The sequence below is a fragment of the Petaurus breviceps genome, unplaced genomic scaffold, assembly GCF_028583685.1.
Source record: "Petaurus breviceps papuanus isolate PSGF00001 unplaced genomic scaffold, PetGlider_PUasm1.0 126, whole genome shotgun sequence".
Lineage (NCBI taxonomy): Eukaryota > Metazoa > Chordata > Mammalia > Diprotodontia > Petauridae > Petaurus > Petaurus breviceps.
This window is the reverse complement of record NW_027185655.1, coordinates 7134523-7155083: the sequence shown is the minus strand read 5'-3', so window position 1 is coordinate 7155083 and position 20561 is coordinate 7134523. Positions and strand designations below refer to the sequence as shown.

At 40.9% G+C, this 20561-nt stretch overlaps 1 protein-coding gene across 1 annotated transcript in view; it reads left to right on the top strand.

The window, feature by feature from the left end:
* The window catches only part of CCDC158 (coiled-coil domain containing 158), a 94557-nt gene that overhangs the window by 56967 nt on the left and 17029 nt on the right, over nucleotides 1–20561 (top strand). Inside the window, exons 17-21 of the mRNA XM_069092199.1 lie at nucleotides 2161–2253; nucleotides 5270–5398; nucleotides 12086–12249; nucleotides 16101–16160; nucleotides 19453–19509. Coding sequence (XP_068948300.1) covers nucleotides 2161–2253; nucleotides 5270–5398; nucleotides 12086–12249; nucleotides 16101–16160; nucleotides 19453–19509 — 503 coding nt within the window. The remainder of the gene's footprint in view (nucleotides 1–2160; nucleotides 2254–5269; nucleotides 5399–12085; nucleotides 12250–16100; nucleotides 16161–19452; nucleotides 19510–20561) is intronic.

Genomic DNA, 20561 nt, shown 5'->3' with positions numbered 1-20561 from the left:
AAAACAATCCATTCTCAGGTTTTGTGTTTTTTCTTATTTAACTCCTTCACTAACCTATGAAGACATGAAGATTCTATAAAAGGACACTTGTTTCTTCACCCCTGTTAGAATGGTAACCCTTCATCATCATAGAGCCCTTTCCAGTTAATTATACATATTTGCTTTTCTTGATGTCTCTGGACTCTTGTATTTACATGTCAAAATTTCTGCTCAGTCAGAACAGAGTTTTTCATCTGAAATAGTTGAAATTCCTCTATTCCATTAAAGGCTCATTTTCTCCCCTCCCCTTTCTAGTATTATATAATAGCTCAGTTTTTGCAAGGCAAGTTATTCTTAGTTTAAGCTTATATTTTTGCCTTTTAGACTATTGTACTCCTAGTTCCCCTTGCATTTAAAGTGGAAGCTGCCAGGTCTTGTGTGATAGGCTGTTAAGTACTTGAACTGATTATTTCTGGGTGCTTGCAACATTTTGTATTTGATGTAGGAACTCTGGATTTGAACTATGGCATTCCTGGGGCTTTCCTTTGTTGGGGTTTGGGTTTCTTTCAGAAAGTGATGGATAGATTTTTTTTATATCTTCACTTTTCCCTTTAATTCTAATGAATCTGGGTGATTTTCATTCAAGATTTATTTAACTATAATGTGGAGGCTTTTAAAAAATATCATGGTTTTCATAGTTTTCAGTGATTCTTAAATTATCCCTCCTTAATCTGTTTTCTGGGTCAGTTTGTTTTTTAATATCTTCTGTTTTACTTTTTTTTGTTATTTTTTTCTCCCTGCAGTTTGTTCTCATATTTCTTCAGAGTATTGTGCCCAGGCTAGACTTTGCCCTCTTCTCCACTTATGGGTGGAATAGTTGGCCCTTCTTGGTCTTGTCCTGGCTCTTTTGGCTTCCTGTGCTGACCTTCACCTCCTTTGGTTAGGACACTTTGTTCTTTGAGTTTCAGTTCCTGGGTACTTCATGACTCTGTATAGTGTCTCAGGAAATAGTGTGCAGGGCTTTGGATCCCTGGACAGGTCCTACCCTGCCTGTAGTGGCTCCTACTGCTCCAGATGGCTTGGTGGATTCCAGCATCTTCACAGTGCAATCCTGACCCCGGGGGTTTTCTCCCTAGGTGGGGGGAGGGCTCTGCTCTTAGTCCCTCGGGACACAGATCCTTAGGCTACCTATGTGTTTGGCTCTTCTCTGGTCACAAGGGGAGGTTACTAGTTTGTTTGCCTGGGTTCATGCTGGCTTATCTTATAGTTTCTCACTGAATTTCTTGATCATTATTTATCCTGGTATAATCTATAAAGTAACAAAATTATGAGCCTTTCCAAAATTAGTTCAGGCGACTAAGGGCATATGCTACTCATTATATTAATAATAATGGCATACTAGAATAGGCATATGACTAAGTGGAACCTTAGTAACCTGAATTAAGTTGCCTAAATTAACCTAGATAACTTGTATAAACATCTGTTATTGGAGAATATTTAGCACCGGATTAAAGAGATTCCATGAAGTAAGACTAACACAATAAAGGAAGTAATGCCCCGAGAGCTAGGTCCCTTTGAGGGGTAGCTGTAACCAAAGAGACACACTGTCTTATTAGTAACATTGAGTGTCACTCGGCCATTTAAAGTGGAAGAACAGCATTGGCTCCTTGTACCTACAAGGACCCAAGATGCCTTGATGTGCCCCATGCTATTCCGCCCAAATCTATGCAGTTCTAATTATGCGTTACTATTCCCTCTAATGAGAGTGACTCCCTTTATGTGTTTCCCTGGTCATTCTTCATCCTTCACCTTGTGTATTTCTGTTATTGTTCTCTTTGTGACCCCATTTGGGGTTTTCTTGGCAGAGATACTGGAATGGTTTGCCATTTCCTTCTCCAGTTCATTTTACAGGTAAGGAAATGGAGACAAACAGGGTTAAGTGACTTGCTTAGGGTCACACAGGTAGTAAGTGTTTGAGGTCAGAGTTGAACTCTGGCCTTCTGATTCCAGGCCCAGTGCTCTATCCACTGCACCATCTAGTTGCTGATGTGTATTTTAGTCTAACTCTAATTCCCATGTCTTAATGATATATTATTAATTATTAATAATGAGAGACTTTGAAAAATTAATTGGCTTACTGTCCAGGTTAAGTCTAATACCTGTGTGGTTATTTGACTGTAGGCATCGTTGCAGTTTGCAGAATGTCAAGACATTATCCGGTGTCAGGAACAAGAATCAGTCCGTTTGAAACTGCAGCATACATTGGAGGTAAAGGTAAGGTCTTTCTTCTAATTAACAGCTTAACTTAATAATATACATTTTTTCTCATTCATTTTTATACCTTCATATGCTGGAGATTTTTTTTCACTTAGGAATTTTTTTTTATCATTAGAACATTATACCTTTTCCAAAACAAGTACAACTTATAGAAATTGCACATCTGTAACATATCAAGTATTAAAATTTACTATATTTTGTTTTGCTGAAATCTGTCTTCTCTTTTAAAAACAATCTCCTGTTACAAAAAAAAAAGTCACAAACCTTAATGGATGTGTTAACAAAATCTCAAAGTAAACAATATTTTAAATAGAAAAAATACTCATTTTTAAATAGTTTGATAAACACATTTCAGTGCTTTATGTACATACACACTGTTTTTTAAAATAAGAAACCTTTACAGACATTGCAAGTTATATTAAGTATAGTTAAAAGTAAGATCTAGCTGCCTTTTAGACTGTAACATCAGTATTATGGGAATAATGGCAGGAACCAGAAAATACTGGCCAGCAGTTAACAATTACCTGCTTTGAGAAAAAACCAACAAAATGCAAAGTTTTCTTGAACAGATTTTCTTTCTTTCTTTTTTTTTTTTTTTTAAAGCAATCGGGATTAAGTAACTTGCTCAAGATTACACAGCCAGGTGTTTCTGGGTGGGTGCTGAGTGTCTGAGCCCGGATTTGATCTCCAGGTCATCCCGACACTGGAGCCGGTGCTCTTACTCGCTGAGCCACCTGGCCGCCCCCAAGCAATCGGGGTTAAGTAACTTGCTCAAGATTACATGGCCAGGTGTTTCTGGGTGGGTGCTGAGTATCTGTGCCCAGATTTGATCCAGGTCATCCCGACACTGGAGCTGGTGCTCTTGCTTGCTGAGCCACCTGGCCGCCCCCAAGCAATCGGGGTTAAGTAACTTGCTCAGGGTTCCACGGCCAGGTGTTTCTGGGTGGATGCTGAGTGTCTGAGGCTGGATTCGATCCCAGGTCCTCCCGACACTGGGGCCGGTGCTCTTACTCACTGAGCCACCTGGCTGCCCCTTGAACAGATTTTCAATACTATTGTTGGTCCTCTGGTAGCAGAAGTAATTCCTTAGGCCAATTGTGTTTTTTAAGATGTCATTTTCCTTCAATATTTTTTTGCGTTTGTTTTACCAGGATGTTAATTTGTTTTTCATAATTTTCTGGTATCACTCTCATTTCTTTTTTCCATTTTTTCCTCTAGCATTCTTATCTCTTTCTTTAACTCTTCCAGGAATTTTGTTGAGATTGGGTCCAATTAGCATTTTTCTTTGAGGCTTTGGCTGTAGTTAGTTTCACATTGCCATTTTCTTCTTAGTTTGTATCTTGGTCTTCCTTGCCACTGTAGTAGCTTTTGACGGTTGAGGTTTTTTTTTTTAAGTTGTTTGATCATTTTTTTTCCAGCCTAAGCTTATTTCTTGACTTTGAACTTTATGTTAAAGTAGGGCTCTGTTCACCAGGGGGTGGAAGGGCATTGTCCCAAGCTTTAGGCTTTGCTATTCTGCTGTTTTCAGAGCTAGTTCTGGGGGTGTCTGCAAGTTTTTGTTGCTTCCAACTTGGTGCGATGTGGGGAGTGGTGTGGTCACTGCTCTGCTGGTCTGCACTCTGGTTTTTACTCAGGAAGGGCCCTTGCTACCTTGCAGCCACAAGTCCTCATGCTACTCTTGACTCTGGGACTGTGACCAGGTCTTCTGTTCTTCTATAGCTGCCTTACTAGGGCTCCTTTCCACCTTGGAACTGCAACTGGGGCCCCTGCTCCCTTGTGACCAACCACAAGTGTTCCTTTCCACCTGGAACTGTGACCCCAAACTACATATGGGAAATAGAGTTGCCTGTCAGTGCCAGTTGCACCGAATGCCAGCAGAAGGTTGCCTGTAATCTCTGCTTCAAAATCCAATTTGAGGTATTGTTTTTAAAGTTGTTTGGAGAGGAATATTTGGATAGTTCAGTCGGATTGCTGCTTCTAATTTGCCATCTCGGCATGTTTGCCCATGTATATTTTAGTCTAACTCTAATTCCCATGCCTTTTTTTTTTTTTTGCTTTTTGGAGAATATAAATTTTCAAAGCAAGTTACTTTTATACAAATAAGAGGCTTGTCAATACCACTTCTAGGGCTGTATCCCAAAGAGATCAGAGAAGTGAGAAGAGGCCCCATATGTACAAAAATATTTACAGCAGCTCTTTTTGTGGAGGCAAAGAATTGGAAATCAAGGGGATGCCCATCAGTTGGGGAATGACTGAACAAGTTATGGTATATGAATATGATGGAATACTACAGTGCTATAGGAAATGAGGAGCAGATGGACTTTATGATAACCTGGAGAGACTTAGATAAACTGATGCTGAGTGAGAAGAGCAGAACCAGGAGAAATCTGTGCACAGTTACAGACACATTGTGTCTGCGATGACTAACTTTGATAGACTGGGCTCCTCTCAGCAATACAAGGTTATGAGACAACTCCAAAAGACTCATGGTAGAAAGGGATATGCACACCCAGAGAAAGAACTACAGAGTCTGAATGCAGATTGAAGCAAACTCCTTGCTCTCTCTCTTGTGTATTTTGTTTTGTTTTGTTCCTTCTTTCTCGCTGTTCACTCCATTGATTATAATCCTTCTTTGCAACTTGACTAATGTTTAATGTGAAGGTATTTGTAGAACCTGTATTTGATTGCATGCCACCATGGGGGGGAGGGGTGGAAGAGAGGGAGGGAGAAGAAATTTGGAACTCAAGAGATTGTAGAATTGAATGTTGTTAACTAAAAGTAAATAAATTTATTTTAAAAATCTACCATAATTGGGCTTAACATGTCAATTTTAGGGGTTTTGTTTTTGTGATATTAAAAACGTTTGTATTCAGTGTTCAGTATTCAAATAGTACTTGATATTTTGTAGCATAAAATTACATTTGGTTTTCATAATTCTTTGTGTTCTAAAGGCCAGAAATTATTTGGAATATTTTGCCCATTTATATCCATATCTACATCTACATTAATATAGGAACTTCAGGGTCCAGGTCACACCCCAAGTTCTTCAGTGAAACAGCGCCTAATTCCACCAGTGCCTACTTCCCGACCCCACTCTAATAACTTACCATCTTCCCAGTCTGCCATCAGCTATGTATCTCATGTAAGTACCATTTCTAACCCTTGTGGCAAATGAGGGAATGCATATATGCAGCTTTAGCTCAAGACATTTTCCATAAAAGAAAAAAGAACATGTATACACATACATGGGAATTGTTCATTTTAATTGCTAGGTTGTAGAGCTGGATATTTTTCCAAAAAAATTAGTGAAAATAAATTATGTAGTACACGGTGTCTTGGAAGTGCTTCCATTCTGTCTGTCAAGATTAGCCCTTTTTTTACTTCTCTCCTCTTGCTGTTGTCCATCTCTCCGATGACATCATTTATCCCCTTTCTCCTGGCAATGCAGTGAAAGCTTCCGATGCCCATCCTGCTCCTGGGTATTGCCCTTTCGGCAACTCACAGTGTCATCTTCCGAGGCCATGAGTTCTGTGGCTTGAAGTCATGAGGCATCACCGGGAGAATTCTGTTGTTAAAAAGATGGGGGTTGTTTCTGGAAGAAGTTTTGGAGACTTTGCCAGAAGCAGTCATGCCCACTCTTCTCCTTTTCCGTTCTAGTCCCCATTCATTGCCTACCCACAGCAGATGAGACAGTGTTTATCCAAGGTAGATGTGGCTTGTGGAACTGAGTGCCCCATCTGTCTAGACTTCTTGTGTTTGATTTTTTCTTTTCTGTGTACACAGTGGGGCTGAATTCTTTTAAGCAATCATGAATCTCCCATAGGAGGCTCTGCAATGATCCAGGGTCAGTCTGTCCATAAGAATTTATTAAGCATTTACTACACATGTACCAGGTACTCGTTAAAGCTCTAAGGATAAGAAGAAAGACAGAAACATGGCCCCTACCTCAAGGAGCTCACAGTCCAGAGGGGAACACACAACCATGAAGACACAAGACACATGTAGTGTAAATGGAAGGTGATCTCAGAAAGGAGGGCCTCGAGGGGCCTGGAGGGCCTCGGGCATGGGCAGATACACGCCACAGCAAAAAGTGAGCATGGAACAATGTAGGATAGAATTCATCTAAAAAGGACTGGCAAGATAGTGCCTAGAGTTTTGTAAAGCTAAGCAAAATGACCTTAGCCCAAAAAGCAAAGAAAACTGCATCGGTACGTCCACCAAGCAGATGCCCCAACCTGGAGCTGCAGTGCAGGGAGAAGGCTATGGAGATAGCCAAGGGGTGCCAGGAGGGAAGGTGTCAGAAAGGAGCTGCTGTGAGAGCCCAGGGTCTCAGCTGTCTACGTACAGTGTACAAAGTGGCAGTAACAAGTAAGGAGGCAAGCAGCCTCCCTGGTGAGGCAATGGCGATGGGCTCCACAACACCAGGGCCACTCTGGAAGTGCCACCTTTTTTTTTAAGAATTAAGATGGGGATGATTAAAAGGGCAGAGGATGGAGTAGCATTGTATACTTTTTCCTTTGAGGCTTTATTTATATAAATTCTTTTCTTTATTTTTTTCTTTTTTTTCCATTTTTCAAATGCTTTATTAACTTCTGATTTGCATCATTCATTTCCGCCAGATTTTGAGTTACAAATTTTCTCCCTGTTTTTCCCCTACCCACCGCCCCAAAATAGCAGTCCCACAGGACATCCCCTCCTCCAATCTTTTCTCTCCCATATTTTCTCCCATACCCCTTTCGACTTTTCCAGGGGATCTCTATGCCCCAGTGCCTGTATATCTTATTTCCCAATTACATGTAAAATAGTATTAAAAACAGTGTGTGTGTGTGTGTATATACATATATATATATATTTAAACATTTGATTTTAAAATTTTGAATTAAACATTCATTCCCTTCCTCCCTTGTCACCCACCCTTAATGGGAAGATAAGCAGTTCAGTGTAGGTTGTACATGTGTAGTTAATGCAAAACAATAACATAATAGATTTTTGTAAAAGACTGACTATATTTCCCTCCCTCCTATCCCACTTCCCACTTGTTCTATTCTCTACTTTGATCCTGTCCCTTTTCAAAAGTGGATGCTTCCAACTTCCCTCCCCCCCAGCCTACCCTCCCTTCCATCATTCCCCTTTTCATCCCCTTCCCCTCTATTCTCCTGTAGGGTGAGATACTTTATTTAGTGTGTATTTCATTCCCTCCCCAAGCCAAATTCAATGAGAATAAGGTTGACCCATTCCCTTTTGCCTTCCTATTCTTCCCCTCCATTGTAACCATTTTCCCTTGTCTCTTCTATATGAGATAGTTTACCCCATTCTGTCTCTCCCCATGTCCTCTCATTATACTCCTCTCTCACCTCTTAATTTCACCTTTTAAGTATCATCCCTTCTTATTAACTTGGTCCTGTGCCTTCTATCTATGTATACCTGTAAACATATATACACACGTTCACATATATATTCATATGCTCATATACCCTCATATATATATATATATATTTCTATTCCCTTCAACTATTTTCATACTGAGAAAAGTTTCATCAGTTACAATTATTGTTTTTCCATGTAAGAATGTTAATAGTAATGATTTCTTTTCCCTGTTTACCTTCTCATGCTTCTCTTGCTTCTTGTATCTGAATGTCAAATTTTCTATTGAACTCTGGTTTTTTCATCAAGAATGCTTGAAAGTTCTCTATTCCACTGAATGACCATATTTTACACTGAAACATGATACTCAGTTTTTCTGGGTAGGTGATTCTTGGTTTTAATCCCAGCTCCTTTGCCCTCTGGAATATCATATTCCAAGCCCTTTGATCCCTCAGTGTAGAAGCTGCCAGATCTTGGGTTATCCTGATTGTGTTTCCACAATATTCAAATTGTTTCTTCCTGGCTGCTTGTAATATTCTCTCCTTAATCTTGGAATTCCAGAACCTGGCTATAATATTCCTAGGAGTTTTCTTTTTGGGATCTTTTTCAGGAGGAGATCGGTGGATTCTTTCAATCTCTATTTTGCCCTCTGCTTCTAAAACATCAGGGCAGTTTTCTTTGAGAACTTCCTGGAGGATGATTTCTAGGTTCTTACTTTGATCATGGCTTTCAGGTAGTCCAATAATCTTTAATTTATCTCTCCTGGATCTATTTTCCAGGTCAGTGGTTTTTCCCATGAGATATTTCACATTGCCTTCTATTCTTTCATTTGTTTGGATCTGTTTAACAACGTCTTGATTTCTCATAAAGTCATTAGCTTCCATTTGCTCCAATCTAATTCTGAAGCAATGATTCTCCTCAGTGAGCTTTTGAGATTCTTTTTCCATCTGGCAAATTCGGCTTTTTAAGGCATTCTTCTTCTCATTGCCTTTTTGAGACTCTTGCCAATTGAGTTAGTCTATTTTTTAAGGTGTTATTTTCCTCAGTCAGGCTGTTGACTCTCATTTTGTAATTTTCCTGCATTGTTCTCCTTTCTTTTCCCAATTTTTCTTCCACTTCTCTTATCTGCTTCTTAAGGTCCTCTATGGCCTGTAACCAGCTTGTATTTTCTTTTGAAGCTTTTGGTGTAGGAATTCTGACTTCACTGTCTTCCTCCTGTTCCATGCTTTGCTCATTTTTGTCCCCAAAATAGGAGTCTAATGTTGGAATCTACTGTCTGCTTTGTTTCCTTTTCCTGGTCATGTCGCCCCCCAGTCACTTGACCCCTGGGCTTTTTGCCACAGTAGGACTCTGCCACCAGACAGGGATGGTTTTGTCCCAAAAACTGGGGTTTTCTCAGCTGCCAGAGGTATTAGATGGGTGCCCTCTCTGAGGTCTCCACATGCTCTGGCAAGCCGAACACACACCCCAGGACCTCCACCCTAGACTGCAATCCAGATCCAAGAAGGTTAAAGCAAGAGTGATTACCCCTCAGACTGGTGCTTGGTCCCCCTACACTCTGCAGGCTAGGAACTGAAGCTGCCACATGGCGCGGGCTGGCTGTGCCAGTGTCTCAGTGGCTTCTCGCCCTGGGGGGCAAAATCCCATGCACTCCCAAAGTCAGGACTGGGTCCCAAAGTCCAGACTGCACTGACCTCTCACTTTGTCCTTCACATCTATGTGTTGGTAAATCTGGAAACGGCCACAGTTACTGCTGATATGGAGTCCCTCTGGCCTGCGGCTGGTCAGGCCCGCCCTGGGACTAAAGCCTTGGTGTGGGGCTGGGCTCGGCTCCCAGAGGGCTGAGCTGGCCGATTCCTGCCAGCCTGCCGGGCTGTCCTCAGCGGGAGGTTAGCTTCTCTGTGTCATTTTGTGGGTTCTGCAGCTCCAAAGTTTGTTCAGAGTCCCCTTTTACATGGATTGGGGAGGGTGGAAGCCGGAGCCTCTTGGAGGTCATTCTTCTACTCTGCCATCTTGACTCTGCCCCCCCATATATATTCTTATTTAGTATTTTATCCTTTCCCAATTACATGTAAAAACAATTTTTAACATTCAGTTGTAAACCTTTGAGTTCTAAATTCTTTTCTTCCCTTCTGCCTCCCTCATTGAGAAGTTTGATATACGTTATATACATGTAGTCATGTTAGTGTTGTATTTTAATAAAATGCACTTGTGTGAGGAAATCCAGGGTGGCATTGTGGAGAGAGCCTGTGGGTCAAGTTCAGTAGATGGGTATCATCACATTGGAAGGAAACGGATGAGGCACTGGGGAAGCAGACCCTCCTCGAGTTTGTGCTGGGGCGGGGGGAGGGAAGGGGCAGATGAGATAAAAGATGGAAAGGCCTTTGCAGGGGAAATGCCACTGGGTCATTCCGGCCCCCAGTCTGATGGTAATGCCCTTCCCTGAGCCTTCTACTGCCCAGGTCAAACAATATGGTAAGGGTTTACTTAACAACCAGGCTGGGGAAAAATGTAGCTGCACACATACTTTTATGCTTCTTATCTACCTTACTACCATTTTCTTAAGTCTAGACAACCATCCAGCCCTGATCTGTAGGATGCTGATTTCTGAGGCATTGATGCTCCTGCTGAAAATGCCCCTCTCCCTCTCCCAGGGGCTAGTGCTGGCTCTAGCACAGAGCCTCTAGGCCTGCCGGGTTAGGGACAGAGGTTCCAGTTGCTTAGACATTTGCTAGCTGAAAGCAGAGAAGCTAATAATTTCTTGACTTGCCTTCCATGATTCACAGAAGGGCTGACCTTGGCAAACCAAAGTTTTGTCAGAGAATTGTGAAAGGAAGTGAGAGGGATAGGGTGGGGTTTGGAGATGAAGGAAAGGGTTGAAGAGGGAGCTCATGGGGAACACCCTCCATTTCCTCAGTAAAGAAAGAAGTAAACTCCTCAGTGAGATGGGGGAGGGGATTGTGGGAGGCTTCAGGAAAGTGGGGGATGAGGGAAGAATAAAAGGGTGGCTTTGCTGCAGAGAGGCCAGCTGAAGCTGGATAACATGAATTTGAGGGCATGGTCATAGGACATACTAACACTTTGTTTTGCAGACTATGAGGCTGAGGATTGTTCAGGGGGATGGCAGGACGGAGGGGCAGAGGATTTGGAAGTAGAAGCCAGTGTAGAATTGGATCATTGGTTACCCATAGGGTGAAGATTAGAAAGGGAATAAATGAAGTCAGAAAACATCCTGAGAGGTGGAGAGATTACAGGAGCAGCAGGGGCAAAGGACGTCTTTAGGAGAGGTGAGGCATAAGGTGAAAGGGTAGAAGGCTGTAGACAAGCAGAAGGAAGTCTGAGGTTTTGAATGCCCAGAGCTGAGTTACAGGGTGGAGTGGAAGGGCAGGAAATTGGGGAACTGAGATGTCCAGCAGCCTGCGAACCTGCGTGTGAAGTAGCTTGTTTTCCCAAATAGGTTAAAATATTCCCGTTATTAAATTATTTACGCTGTACTTTTGCTAAACCCTTTTAGCCTGGCTAAAAAAAAAAGTAAATTCCATAAGCAAAACCAGGAAGGCAATACAGTGAATGAATACAGCAATGTCCCCCAAAGAAGACCAAAGCCCCGAGCCCTCGACATTTCTGAGAACAAGATAGAGAGGTGCAGAACCAAGGGCAGGGCTATTTTCCAGAGCTTCTGGCAGTGTTGCTTGGTTTTCCTCTTTCAAATAAAGAGAAAGGCACAGTTTGCTGGGGCAGGGATATGCTAGGGAATGAAGGTAATGGAAAAACAAGAGGAGATGTCAACGTTTTTAGAAGAGTAACTTACAAAGCCTGCTTAAGTAGTTATGAGTTCCAAGCGAGTAGAGTTCAAATGCATGTGTTTTTAGCTTATTTTTTTAGAAACTTTAAATAAGTCACGTAGCTTTGAAATATTGGTTACTAGTCAATTTTACAAAATTTTATCACTGAAGTGAAATGGTAGAGTGCAAATGTATATTTATCATGCCAAAAATGGACTGGAATCTGTAAAACTTTTTGTATTCTTGAAGAATATAGGGCTGATTTTGAAAAAGAGCTTCTTTTCATCACCTACGAAATGAGGGGCCAGACTAAACCCCTGAGGTTTCTACAAACGCTAAAATTCTTTATTTCTTTTTATTTTCTTTAAAGCAATTGTGGTTAAGTAACTTGCCCAAGGTTAGTTACATGGCCAGTTTTTTTGGGTGTTAAGTCTCTGAGGCCGGAATCGATCTGGGTCTTCCCCGGCACTCTTATTCACTGCTCCACCTAAACACTCCTAAAATTCATTATTTCTGATAAAAGTAATGATCAGCCTCTATTCCAAATGCTTTCCTGCTTTAGAAGATGTTGAATATATTCAGACCAACCCAATCAGACCAACCCAATTTGTGGGTGGGGATGCGCCAGTCTGGAAAGTACAGTGTTAACTGGTACATTTGGTACAATTGTCCCCATTCAGGTGCCTGTCAAAGTTTCTATCCTGAAGGAAGATCCCACCAGGGACTTGAAACAACTGCTTCATGAGCTGAGGAATGTCATCAATGAAGAGCCCTCGGTGTCTCTGCCTAAGAATGATGGGGACATTGGGAGACCAGCTCCCGGAGGATCCATTCACATGGGAGTGTAAGACCAACGTGCTTCCCCCTGCCAAAAGCCAGGCCTGTGTTTGAGTGGTTGGCTGGTCTGATTGTTGGTGGGCTGCCCTGGGAAGAGCTAGGACTGGGAATGATGTCTGGGAAGAGCAGGGAAGGAGCAGGTATAAGAAACCTCTTTTTAAAAAAAAACATGGTCAAAAGGCAGCATAGGCTTAGATTGGGATGGGGAACCTCGGCTCCAGACCACACGTGGTCCTCTAGGTCCTTGGGTGTGGCCTTTTGACTGAGTCCAAGTTTTAGAGAACAAATCCCTTTATTAAGGGATTTTGTTCTGTGAAGTTTGGATTCAGTTAAAGGGCCTCATTTGAGGCCATTGAAATGATTCATTTCAAGAGAGCACTTTACAAAGTTGTTTTTAAAAATGTCGACCCTGTGAATTAGGTAGTGCAAATAATAACTGTTTGACAGATGAGGGAAACTGAGGCTTAATGAGCAGAGCCAGGACTGTGCTCACTCTACTGTTCTCAAAGAATTTTATAATCTTCTTGTGTATGTACTATAATCTAATTTGTATTGTAATTATCTATTGGGGGGGCAGTGTGTAGTTATGTATACATATGTCTTATAGCCCTGCTTTGTCTTATTTATTTTGGCATCTTTCCCAGTGTATAGCCCAAAGAATTGCACACAGCAGGAATCTTAATATTTGCTTGATTAATGAATGTTTATCCCCTTTTGACAATTGAGATGGTTGGTCGAGGTTTAACAACCAGCTCTCCAAATACAAACACCACACTTTTAAATTTAATCTACACGATTGTTATTTTCTTGATTACTTTTTAAAGTCTAGACAGTTAGAAAATCAGTCAAATCCTGATTCGTGAGTGTTTGCAGATTTCTGAGGTGTAAAAGGCTCATGCTGAAAATTTAGCAGTGCCTAGGGAGAACAGGTCCCAGCCTACCCTTGACATACCTCACTCGGAGCTAATTAGTTGTAAAGAAGGATTATAACCAATGGATTGCCAAGGACTGAGGAGACATGGCTGTTTTGCTGGTACTTTGTCTGTTTTCATGTTGTTTAGCCTTGCATTGCTGAGAGGAGCCCAGTGTGATGGTAATGGAATGTATCCCCCTGTATTGGCTTGGTTTTCAAATTGATTGTGTTAAGACCCATGAAGTCTGCTATTCCCCATTTTTTATAACACAATAGTATTCCATTACATGCATATACCACAACTTGTTCAGCCATTCCCTAACTGATGGGCATCCCCTTGATTTGCAATTCTTTGCCACCACAAAAGCTGCCACAAATATTTTTGTACATATGGGTCGTTTTCCCACTTGTATGATCTCTTTGGGATACATCCCCAGAAGTGGTATTGCTGGGTTAAATGGTATGCACATTAAAAAAAAAATTAATTGGTTTATTTACTTTTAGTTTAAAATATTCAGTTCCACAGTCCCTTGAGTTTCAAATTTTCTCCTCCTCCCTCTCTTCCCCTCCCCCTCTCCCACAGGGGCATGCACTCAAATGTAGGATCTACAAATACCTTCACATTAATCTTTAGTCAGGTTGTAAAGAACGATTATAACCAATGGAATAATCAGTGGGAAAGAGGAAACAAAACAAGAAAAAGACACAGCAAGTCATTTGTTTCGATCTACATTCAGACTCTGTAGCTCTTTCTCTGGATGTGGATGTCTCTTTTGATCATGAGTCTTTTGGAGTTTCCTATAACCTTACATTGCTGAGAGAAGCCCAGTCTATCAAAGCTGGTTGTCACACATACATTGTGTCTGTGATCGTGTACAGATTTCTCCTGGTTCTGCTGTTCTTGGTCAGCATCAGTTTATAAGTCTCTCTGAACAGGTTACCCATAAAGAGGGTTAGGGTTGCTCTGGAGACCCCAAAATACCAATATGCTGGGTCCTGCTGAATGAATTCGACTCAAGTCTTCTCTCAGCCAAAGAAAAGTAAAGTTTATTAAAAGTTTGCTTGCATTAGACACAGAGAAGGTTTGTGCTAGGTCATTCTATGGCACTCTCACCATTCTATGGTGCTCTTACCATTCTATGGGGCTCTTACCATTCTATGGGGCTCTCACAAACATGGAAACAAGATGGGGTCTTATATACAGAAGGTTGTGGGAGGAATCTAGGGGTGTTCTAGAGGAGGAGTTTGTTGAGGGTTTTCAGGAGGAGTTAATGAGGTCAATGAGTGATTAAAGGTAGGAGGCCACCTGGAGACTACAGACAATGGTGGGCTAGGCCAGTTCAAGGGTGGATTGATAGTTTGATAGTCTCAAGGGTGGGAAGTCTAGTGACAGACTTGCCTCATGCAAATGCCTCATCAAAAGAGACAATTTAATCAGAGTTCAAGGGGGGTTCCCAGAGCCTGTACCTCAAGGACTCAAAGAGAGCTAGAGAGGACTCCCAGAGCCCATACTTCATCATCTCCAGGTTATTATGAAGTCTATCTGCTCCTCATTTCTTATAGCACAGTGGTATACCATTATATTCACATACCACAACTTGTTCAGCCATTCCCCAATCGATGGGTATCCCCTTAATTTCCAATTCTTTGGTATGCACATTTTTATAGCCTTTTGCACATAGTTCCAAACTGCTCTCCAGAATGGTTGGATCAGTTCACAACTCCACCAACAATGCATTAGTGTTTCAATTTTCCTACATCTTCTCCAGTATTTATCATTTTCCCATTTTGTCATGTTAGGCAATCTGATAGGTGTAATGTGGTACCTCAGAGTTTTGATTTGCATTTCTCTAATCAATAGTGATTTAGAGCATTTTTTCATATGATTATAGATGTCTTTTATTTCTTCCTCTGAAAACTGCCTGTTCTTATCCTTTGATAATTTATCAATTAGGAATGACTTGTATTCTTATATATTTGACTCAGTTCTCTGAATATTTTTAAAATGAGACCTTTATCAGAGACACTGGTTATAAAAATTCTTTCCCAATTTTCTACTTCCCTTCTAATCTTGGTTACATCAGCTTTATTTGTACAAAAACTTTTCAATTTAATGTAATCAAAATTATTCATTTTGCATTTCATAATGCTCTCTAGCTTTTGTTTGGTCATAAATTCTTTCCTTCTCCATAAATTTGACAGGTAAACTGTTATTCCTTGTTTCCTCAGATTGCTTAAAGTATCAGCCTTAATATCTAGATCGTGAACCCACTTAGACTTTATTTTGGTATACAGTGTTAGATATTGGTCTATGCCCAGTTTCTGCTCTACAATTTTCCAGTTTTTTTCAGCAGTTTTTGTCAAATAGTGAGTTATTATCCCACAAGTTGGAGTCTATGGGTTTATCAAACTGTAGATTACTATAGACATTGACTGCTGTGTCATTTTTTGGGTAGATTGATTGGTATGGCACTAAATAAGTTCAGGCAGCTAGTTTAGAAGAGCTGGGTGTTTATCATGCCTTTTAACTGTGTATCCATTCACTAATAACTACCCTGGCTACTTTCCTCAGGTTTGTACCATTCTAGCTTTTAATCTACACATGACAAAATTGATCTCAGCACTCCTTAAAGCAATGTAGTAAGCATGGACATAACAAGCAGCTTGGAGAATGTGGAAAAGATTTAGGCACTGCTAGGAAGGAGCTTGCTATTAATTCCCTGTAATTCCCCCGACCACTACTCACCTCAAAGCTTTTGGGCATCTATGAAGAGAAAGTTTATCTGGGGGTAAAGAGGCTCTCTTTGCAAACTTTGCCTTGGAAACTCACTTAGTAGCCTATAGGAAGGTTAAATTCATCTGAGAAATCTGGGGATCAGGAAGCAATACTGAACACTTCTGCTCCCTTTCTTGTCATTAAGTGCAGGGTATGTTTATCCATACAGAGATGATGCAGTCAGAGACCCAATTACTGAATCTAAACTGAGGACAGAGATGTTCAACAGGTAAGAAGCATCAGAGTTTCTGAATGTAGTTTATAAGCCAAGAGTTTGGGAAACATTAACCCAACAGCTTGGGTAATGTTTAGCGACCCCCCCCCCCCATATTTTGGTTTTGTTTTCATTTTTTAACACTTTAATTTATTATTTATTTTTAATATCTGTTCCTTTTAAATTTTGAGTTTTAAATTCTCACCTTACATCCTGAGAAGTCAGGCTGTATGATATAAATTATACATGTGAAATCGTGAAAAACAAAATTCTGTATTAAAAAAAAGGCAAGAAAATAGAGTGAGAAAATTATCCTTCAATTTGCAGTCAGAATTCATCAGTTCTCTCTCTTTTTCATCATGATCCTTTGGGATTGTCTGGGATCATTGTATTGATCAGAGCTGAGTCTTTTCACAGCTGATCATCATTCCATCATTGTTGTTACTTTGGACAAGGATCTGGTTCTTCTCACTTCACTTTGCATCAGTCCATGTAGTTTTTGCCATGTTTTGGGAGTAATGGTTTTGAATGAATAATTTATAAGATATCATCTAACAAATTTGGTTCATTCAAGGAAAAGTTGTTGATAAAATGGAAAGGAGGCAATTTTTCCTGAAATATATAAGAATGGTTATTTGCTAGAAAAGTAGTTGTTTGATTTTAAGTTTTCCTGATTACCTTATTTTGAGCAAGTAACTGGGTTAGGTACTGGGATAGAAAATTAAATAAGGCACATTCAGAGGAGTAGATTTTGTGTCAGAAAACCGGAGCCCAAGGCCCAGCTATGGTAGTACCTCTGTGACTGTGGCCTAGTCTTTGGACTTCAGTTTTCTCATCTGTAAAAATAGATATAATATCACCTGCTCTGTGGACCTAATACAAGCTTTTGGGTTGATAGGAGGAAAGAACCTTACAAATTATCAAGCACTACATGCATGTGAATTATTATTATCATACCACCTGATAGAGGAGATAAGACAAGTTATACTGATCACTAAAATGTACCTTAGAAAGTGATCATTTAAGATATCCAAGCATTGGGAAGAGCATCAGAAGGAGGAAGACTGTGTGGAGTAAGTGAATGACAAATATCATTTCCAAAGGTCTAGATGTGAAGAGTATCCATTCTAGACATGAACAAAGGGCAGAAAAAAGATCAGGGAATGGGGAGCGGTCCAATCTGGCTAGAACAAATAGTATCTGGAGGGGTGCAGGCATATTGGGTAGAGTGAGACAAGGTTGGTGAAGCAGGTCAGACACACATTGTGCGGACCTTCAAGTGTCAGACTAAGGAGTTTGTCCACAGTAGATCCCGAGGCCCAATATGGCAGGGACAGTGTCTCACGTTACCTTTATCTCTCACCCACATGAGTACAGTGCTAGTCCCTTAATGGATGAACTGAATTCAATAGAAGAGGAAGCCACTGAAATATTTTGGGTTTTGGAGGAATTCCATAGGAAGTCGTCTGCTTTAGCAAGGTTATTCCTATAGCACTGTGAACTTTGAGCAAGTCATTTCACCTCTTCCCTTTGCCTTAGTTTCTTCACCTATAAAATAAAAGGATCAGGATCGATTATTTCTGACGTTCCTTTTAGTTCTAAATACTTTGATCCTGGTATCTTTGGCAGCAAGAAGAAGCTGCAGTTAGAGAGTTAGGAGTAAGGAAGCCGTTTCAATTGTCTGAGCAAAAGGTAATGAGCTTGAATTAAAATTATAGCAGCAGGAATGAAAAGTGAGGAATATATGGAAGGAAAACAAACCTGGAGAGAGAAATTGATGAGATTTGACAACTGATGACCTTCTTTTGACAAGCCCAAGGAAGTGAAATTATTTAAAAGGGTGGGGTGGTCAGTCCCAGATAAATATGCCACAGTACACTTGGCTTCTTAAACCAAACTTTGCAAGTTCAAGATGGGGAAGTTATGGTTAGACAGGGGGAGGCATCCATGTAGTGTTGATGATTGAAACTATAGAGAATGGGAGCCCCTGAGAATAGCATATAGAAAGAAAAAGAAAAAGGGCAGAAGAGAGAACCTCAGAAACACCCACATTTAAGGGAATGGGAAGAGGAAAATGAGACAAAAGAAGCAGTAAGAGAGGTAGGAAGAGAAATGGTGTTATAGAAACCAGGAAAGGAAAGATTATCATCAAGGAGTGAGGAGGTGGTCAAAGGTGCTGTTAACTCCAGAATCAGTTAGTAAACATTTATGAAGTACCTACTATGTGACAGGAACTGTGATAAGTGCTAGAGATACGGAGAAAAACAAAAGCCAGCCAGCCCATCCTCAAGCAGCTCACAGTCTAATTGGAGAGACAACAAAAAGCTAGGTACCAACAAGAGGCATACAGGATCAATATGATGGTCAGAGGTGAGAAGGTACTAGAATTAAGGGAGAACTGAGGAAGGCTTCCTGCAGTCAAGTCAAGGAGGATGAAGACTGAACAGAGATCATTGATTTTGGTGGCAGGGATATCACCAGTGCTCTGGAGAGAGCAGATCCAGAAGATGGGTTTATTTGTGCTTAGAAGGTGAACTAAACCTGAGCATCCCCAAAACAAGGCTGAGATAATGAGGCCATTAAAGACACTTCTCCGAATCAGAATCTTATAATTGGAAAGGATTTTGTTCAACTCATACATGGCCAGAAATTTCCTCTATTACACTCAAACTTGTGGTCATTCAACCTTCGTTTGAAAATCACTGAAGAATCACTTGCCTCCTAAGAGAGTCCAGTCCAATCCACTTTTGGATAGAGCTGGGTTCTGATTAGTGCAAATCTCATGAAGAGGTGGAACTAAATTATTCAAATTCACACTGCATGTTCCCATTGAACTGGAACCAATGACCATACTCTAAATAATTTTAACTGTAAATAGTATGAATTTGAATACATGCAACTACTTTGTGAGATTCACTATTCCCATTAATCAGAACCTAGTTTTTCTTATTAGGAAGTTTTCCCTTATGTGAATCCCAAGTCATCTTCATGTTTTATCAATAGCTAAAGGCAATAATGAGGTACAAATGTCATCAAGAAACTAGAAATCTATTCCAGATCAGTATTCTACAAGTTTACAGTAAGGGATTTTGGTTAAAGAGAGAAAAGATTGAATACAGATCTAATGGGATGTTAAGTGGGTGTGAGTCTTTCCTTCCCCTCCCCCTGCCCCGACCAGTCATCCCAGTGATAATGTTTCATTGTTCTCCACTCAACCTTATTTGAATGAATTGTCTCACCAACCTTGGTGGAAATGCTGTTTTATTCCTTGTCTCTTTTCATCTCTTCCTGGCCTCTCTACTAACAGAAGCAGTTCAGGCAGAGAAGGTGCTGAAAACAATAGGTCAAGTGAAACTTACAGCAGGTAAGAAGGGCTTGGATTTAGCATTTCCTTGAATTTCAAAATGCTTTATCTTGTTAAAATGTCCTTGCGTCTTGGAGTGCCCCTCTGGGTGCTAAGCTCAGTCACTACTCTCCAGGCTGACAGACTAGGTTTCAAGTTGGGCCCCCACTGGTGTGCTTATCATTCATACTAGTCAGCCAGGCTTCCATCAACTTTTAGAAAGTTGTATTTATTGAGAAGATATGAGTAAACAGTTGGCACAAAACATCCCTGTTTGCATAGAGCGCTGGGCTGAAGTCAGGAAGAGTCAGCTTGAGTTCAGATCTAGCCTCAGACACTTCCCAGCTGTGTGACCCTGGGCAAGTCACTTCACCCTGTTTGCCTCAGTTTCCTTGTCGTGTCCCAAATCAGCAATCGAGACCCAAGTAACAATTTAAAAGTGGACTTTATTAGTGCTCAACTGCCAGGGGTAAGAACCCCAATCAAGCAATCAGTGATCAGGGGTGAGACACTGGGTTTTAAAGGCAGAAACCACAGATCTATGAGGTCAGTATTTGCATAATCAGGAAGTTACAGAAGCCAAAATCAGCCATTGGTTAATCACTAGCTCTGGGCCATATATGGAAGGGAGCAGGGTTTACATGGAACTTCCACTTTGTTGGTAGGCTAGTCCTGGCGGTTTGCTTACTTCCATGAAGGAGAGGAAACAAGATGGCTAGTTAGGACAGAATGGTGGAAGAGGGAAAGGATCAGGGAAACCAGAATGGGGCCAAGTACAACTTTCCCCACTTTTTATGGACAGAGTGTCAAACCCTTGACACAAGGAGGGGACAGATGGGACCACACCTTTGTATTGGTTGTCCAGTCAAATTTTGAGAGGCTGGTATTGGGGGTCCTAATGATAAGGAGCTTTACAGAGTTGATTCAGGACCAGATGAACCTTTAAAAATAGGTCCGGACTCTTGGGAAAGCTGTCTGCATCTGATGTTGTCTTTTTCAGATCCCTTGGATCAAAGGAGGGGTAATCTTTAGATGACTAGAGTTCATATGTATAAGCTGGCATAGCCAGCCAG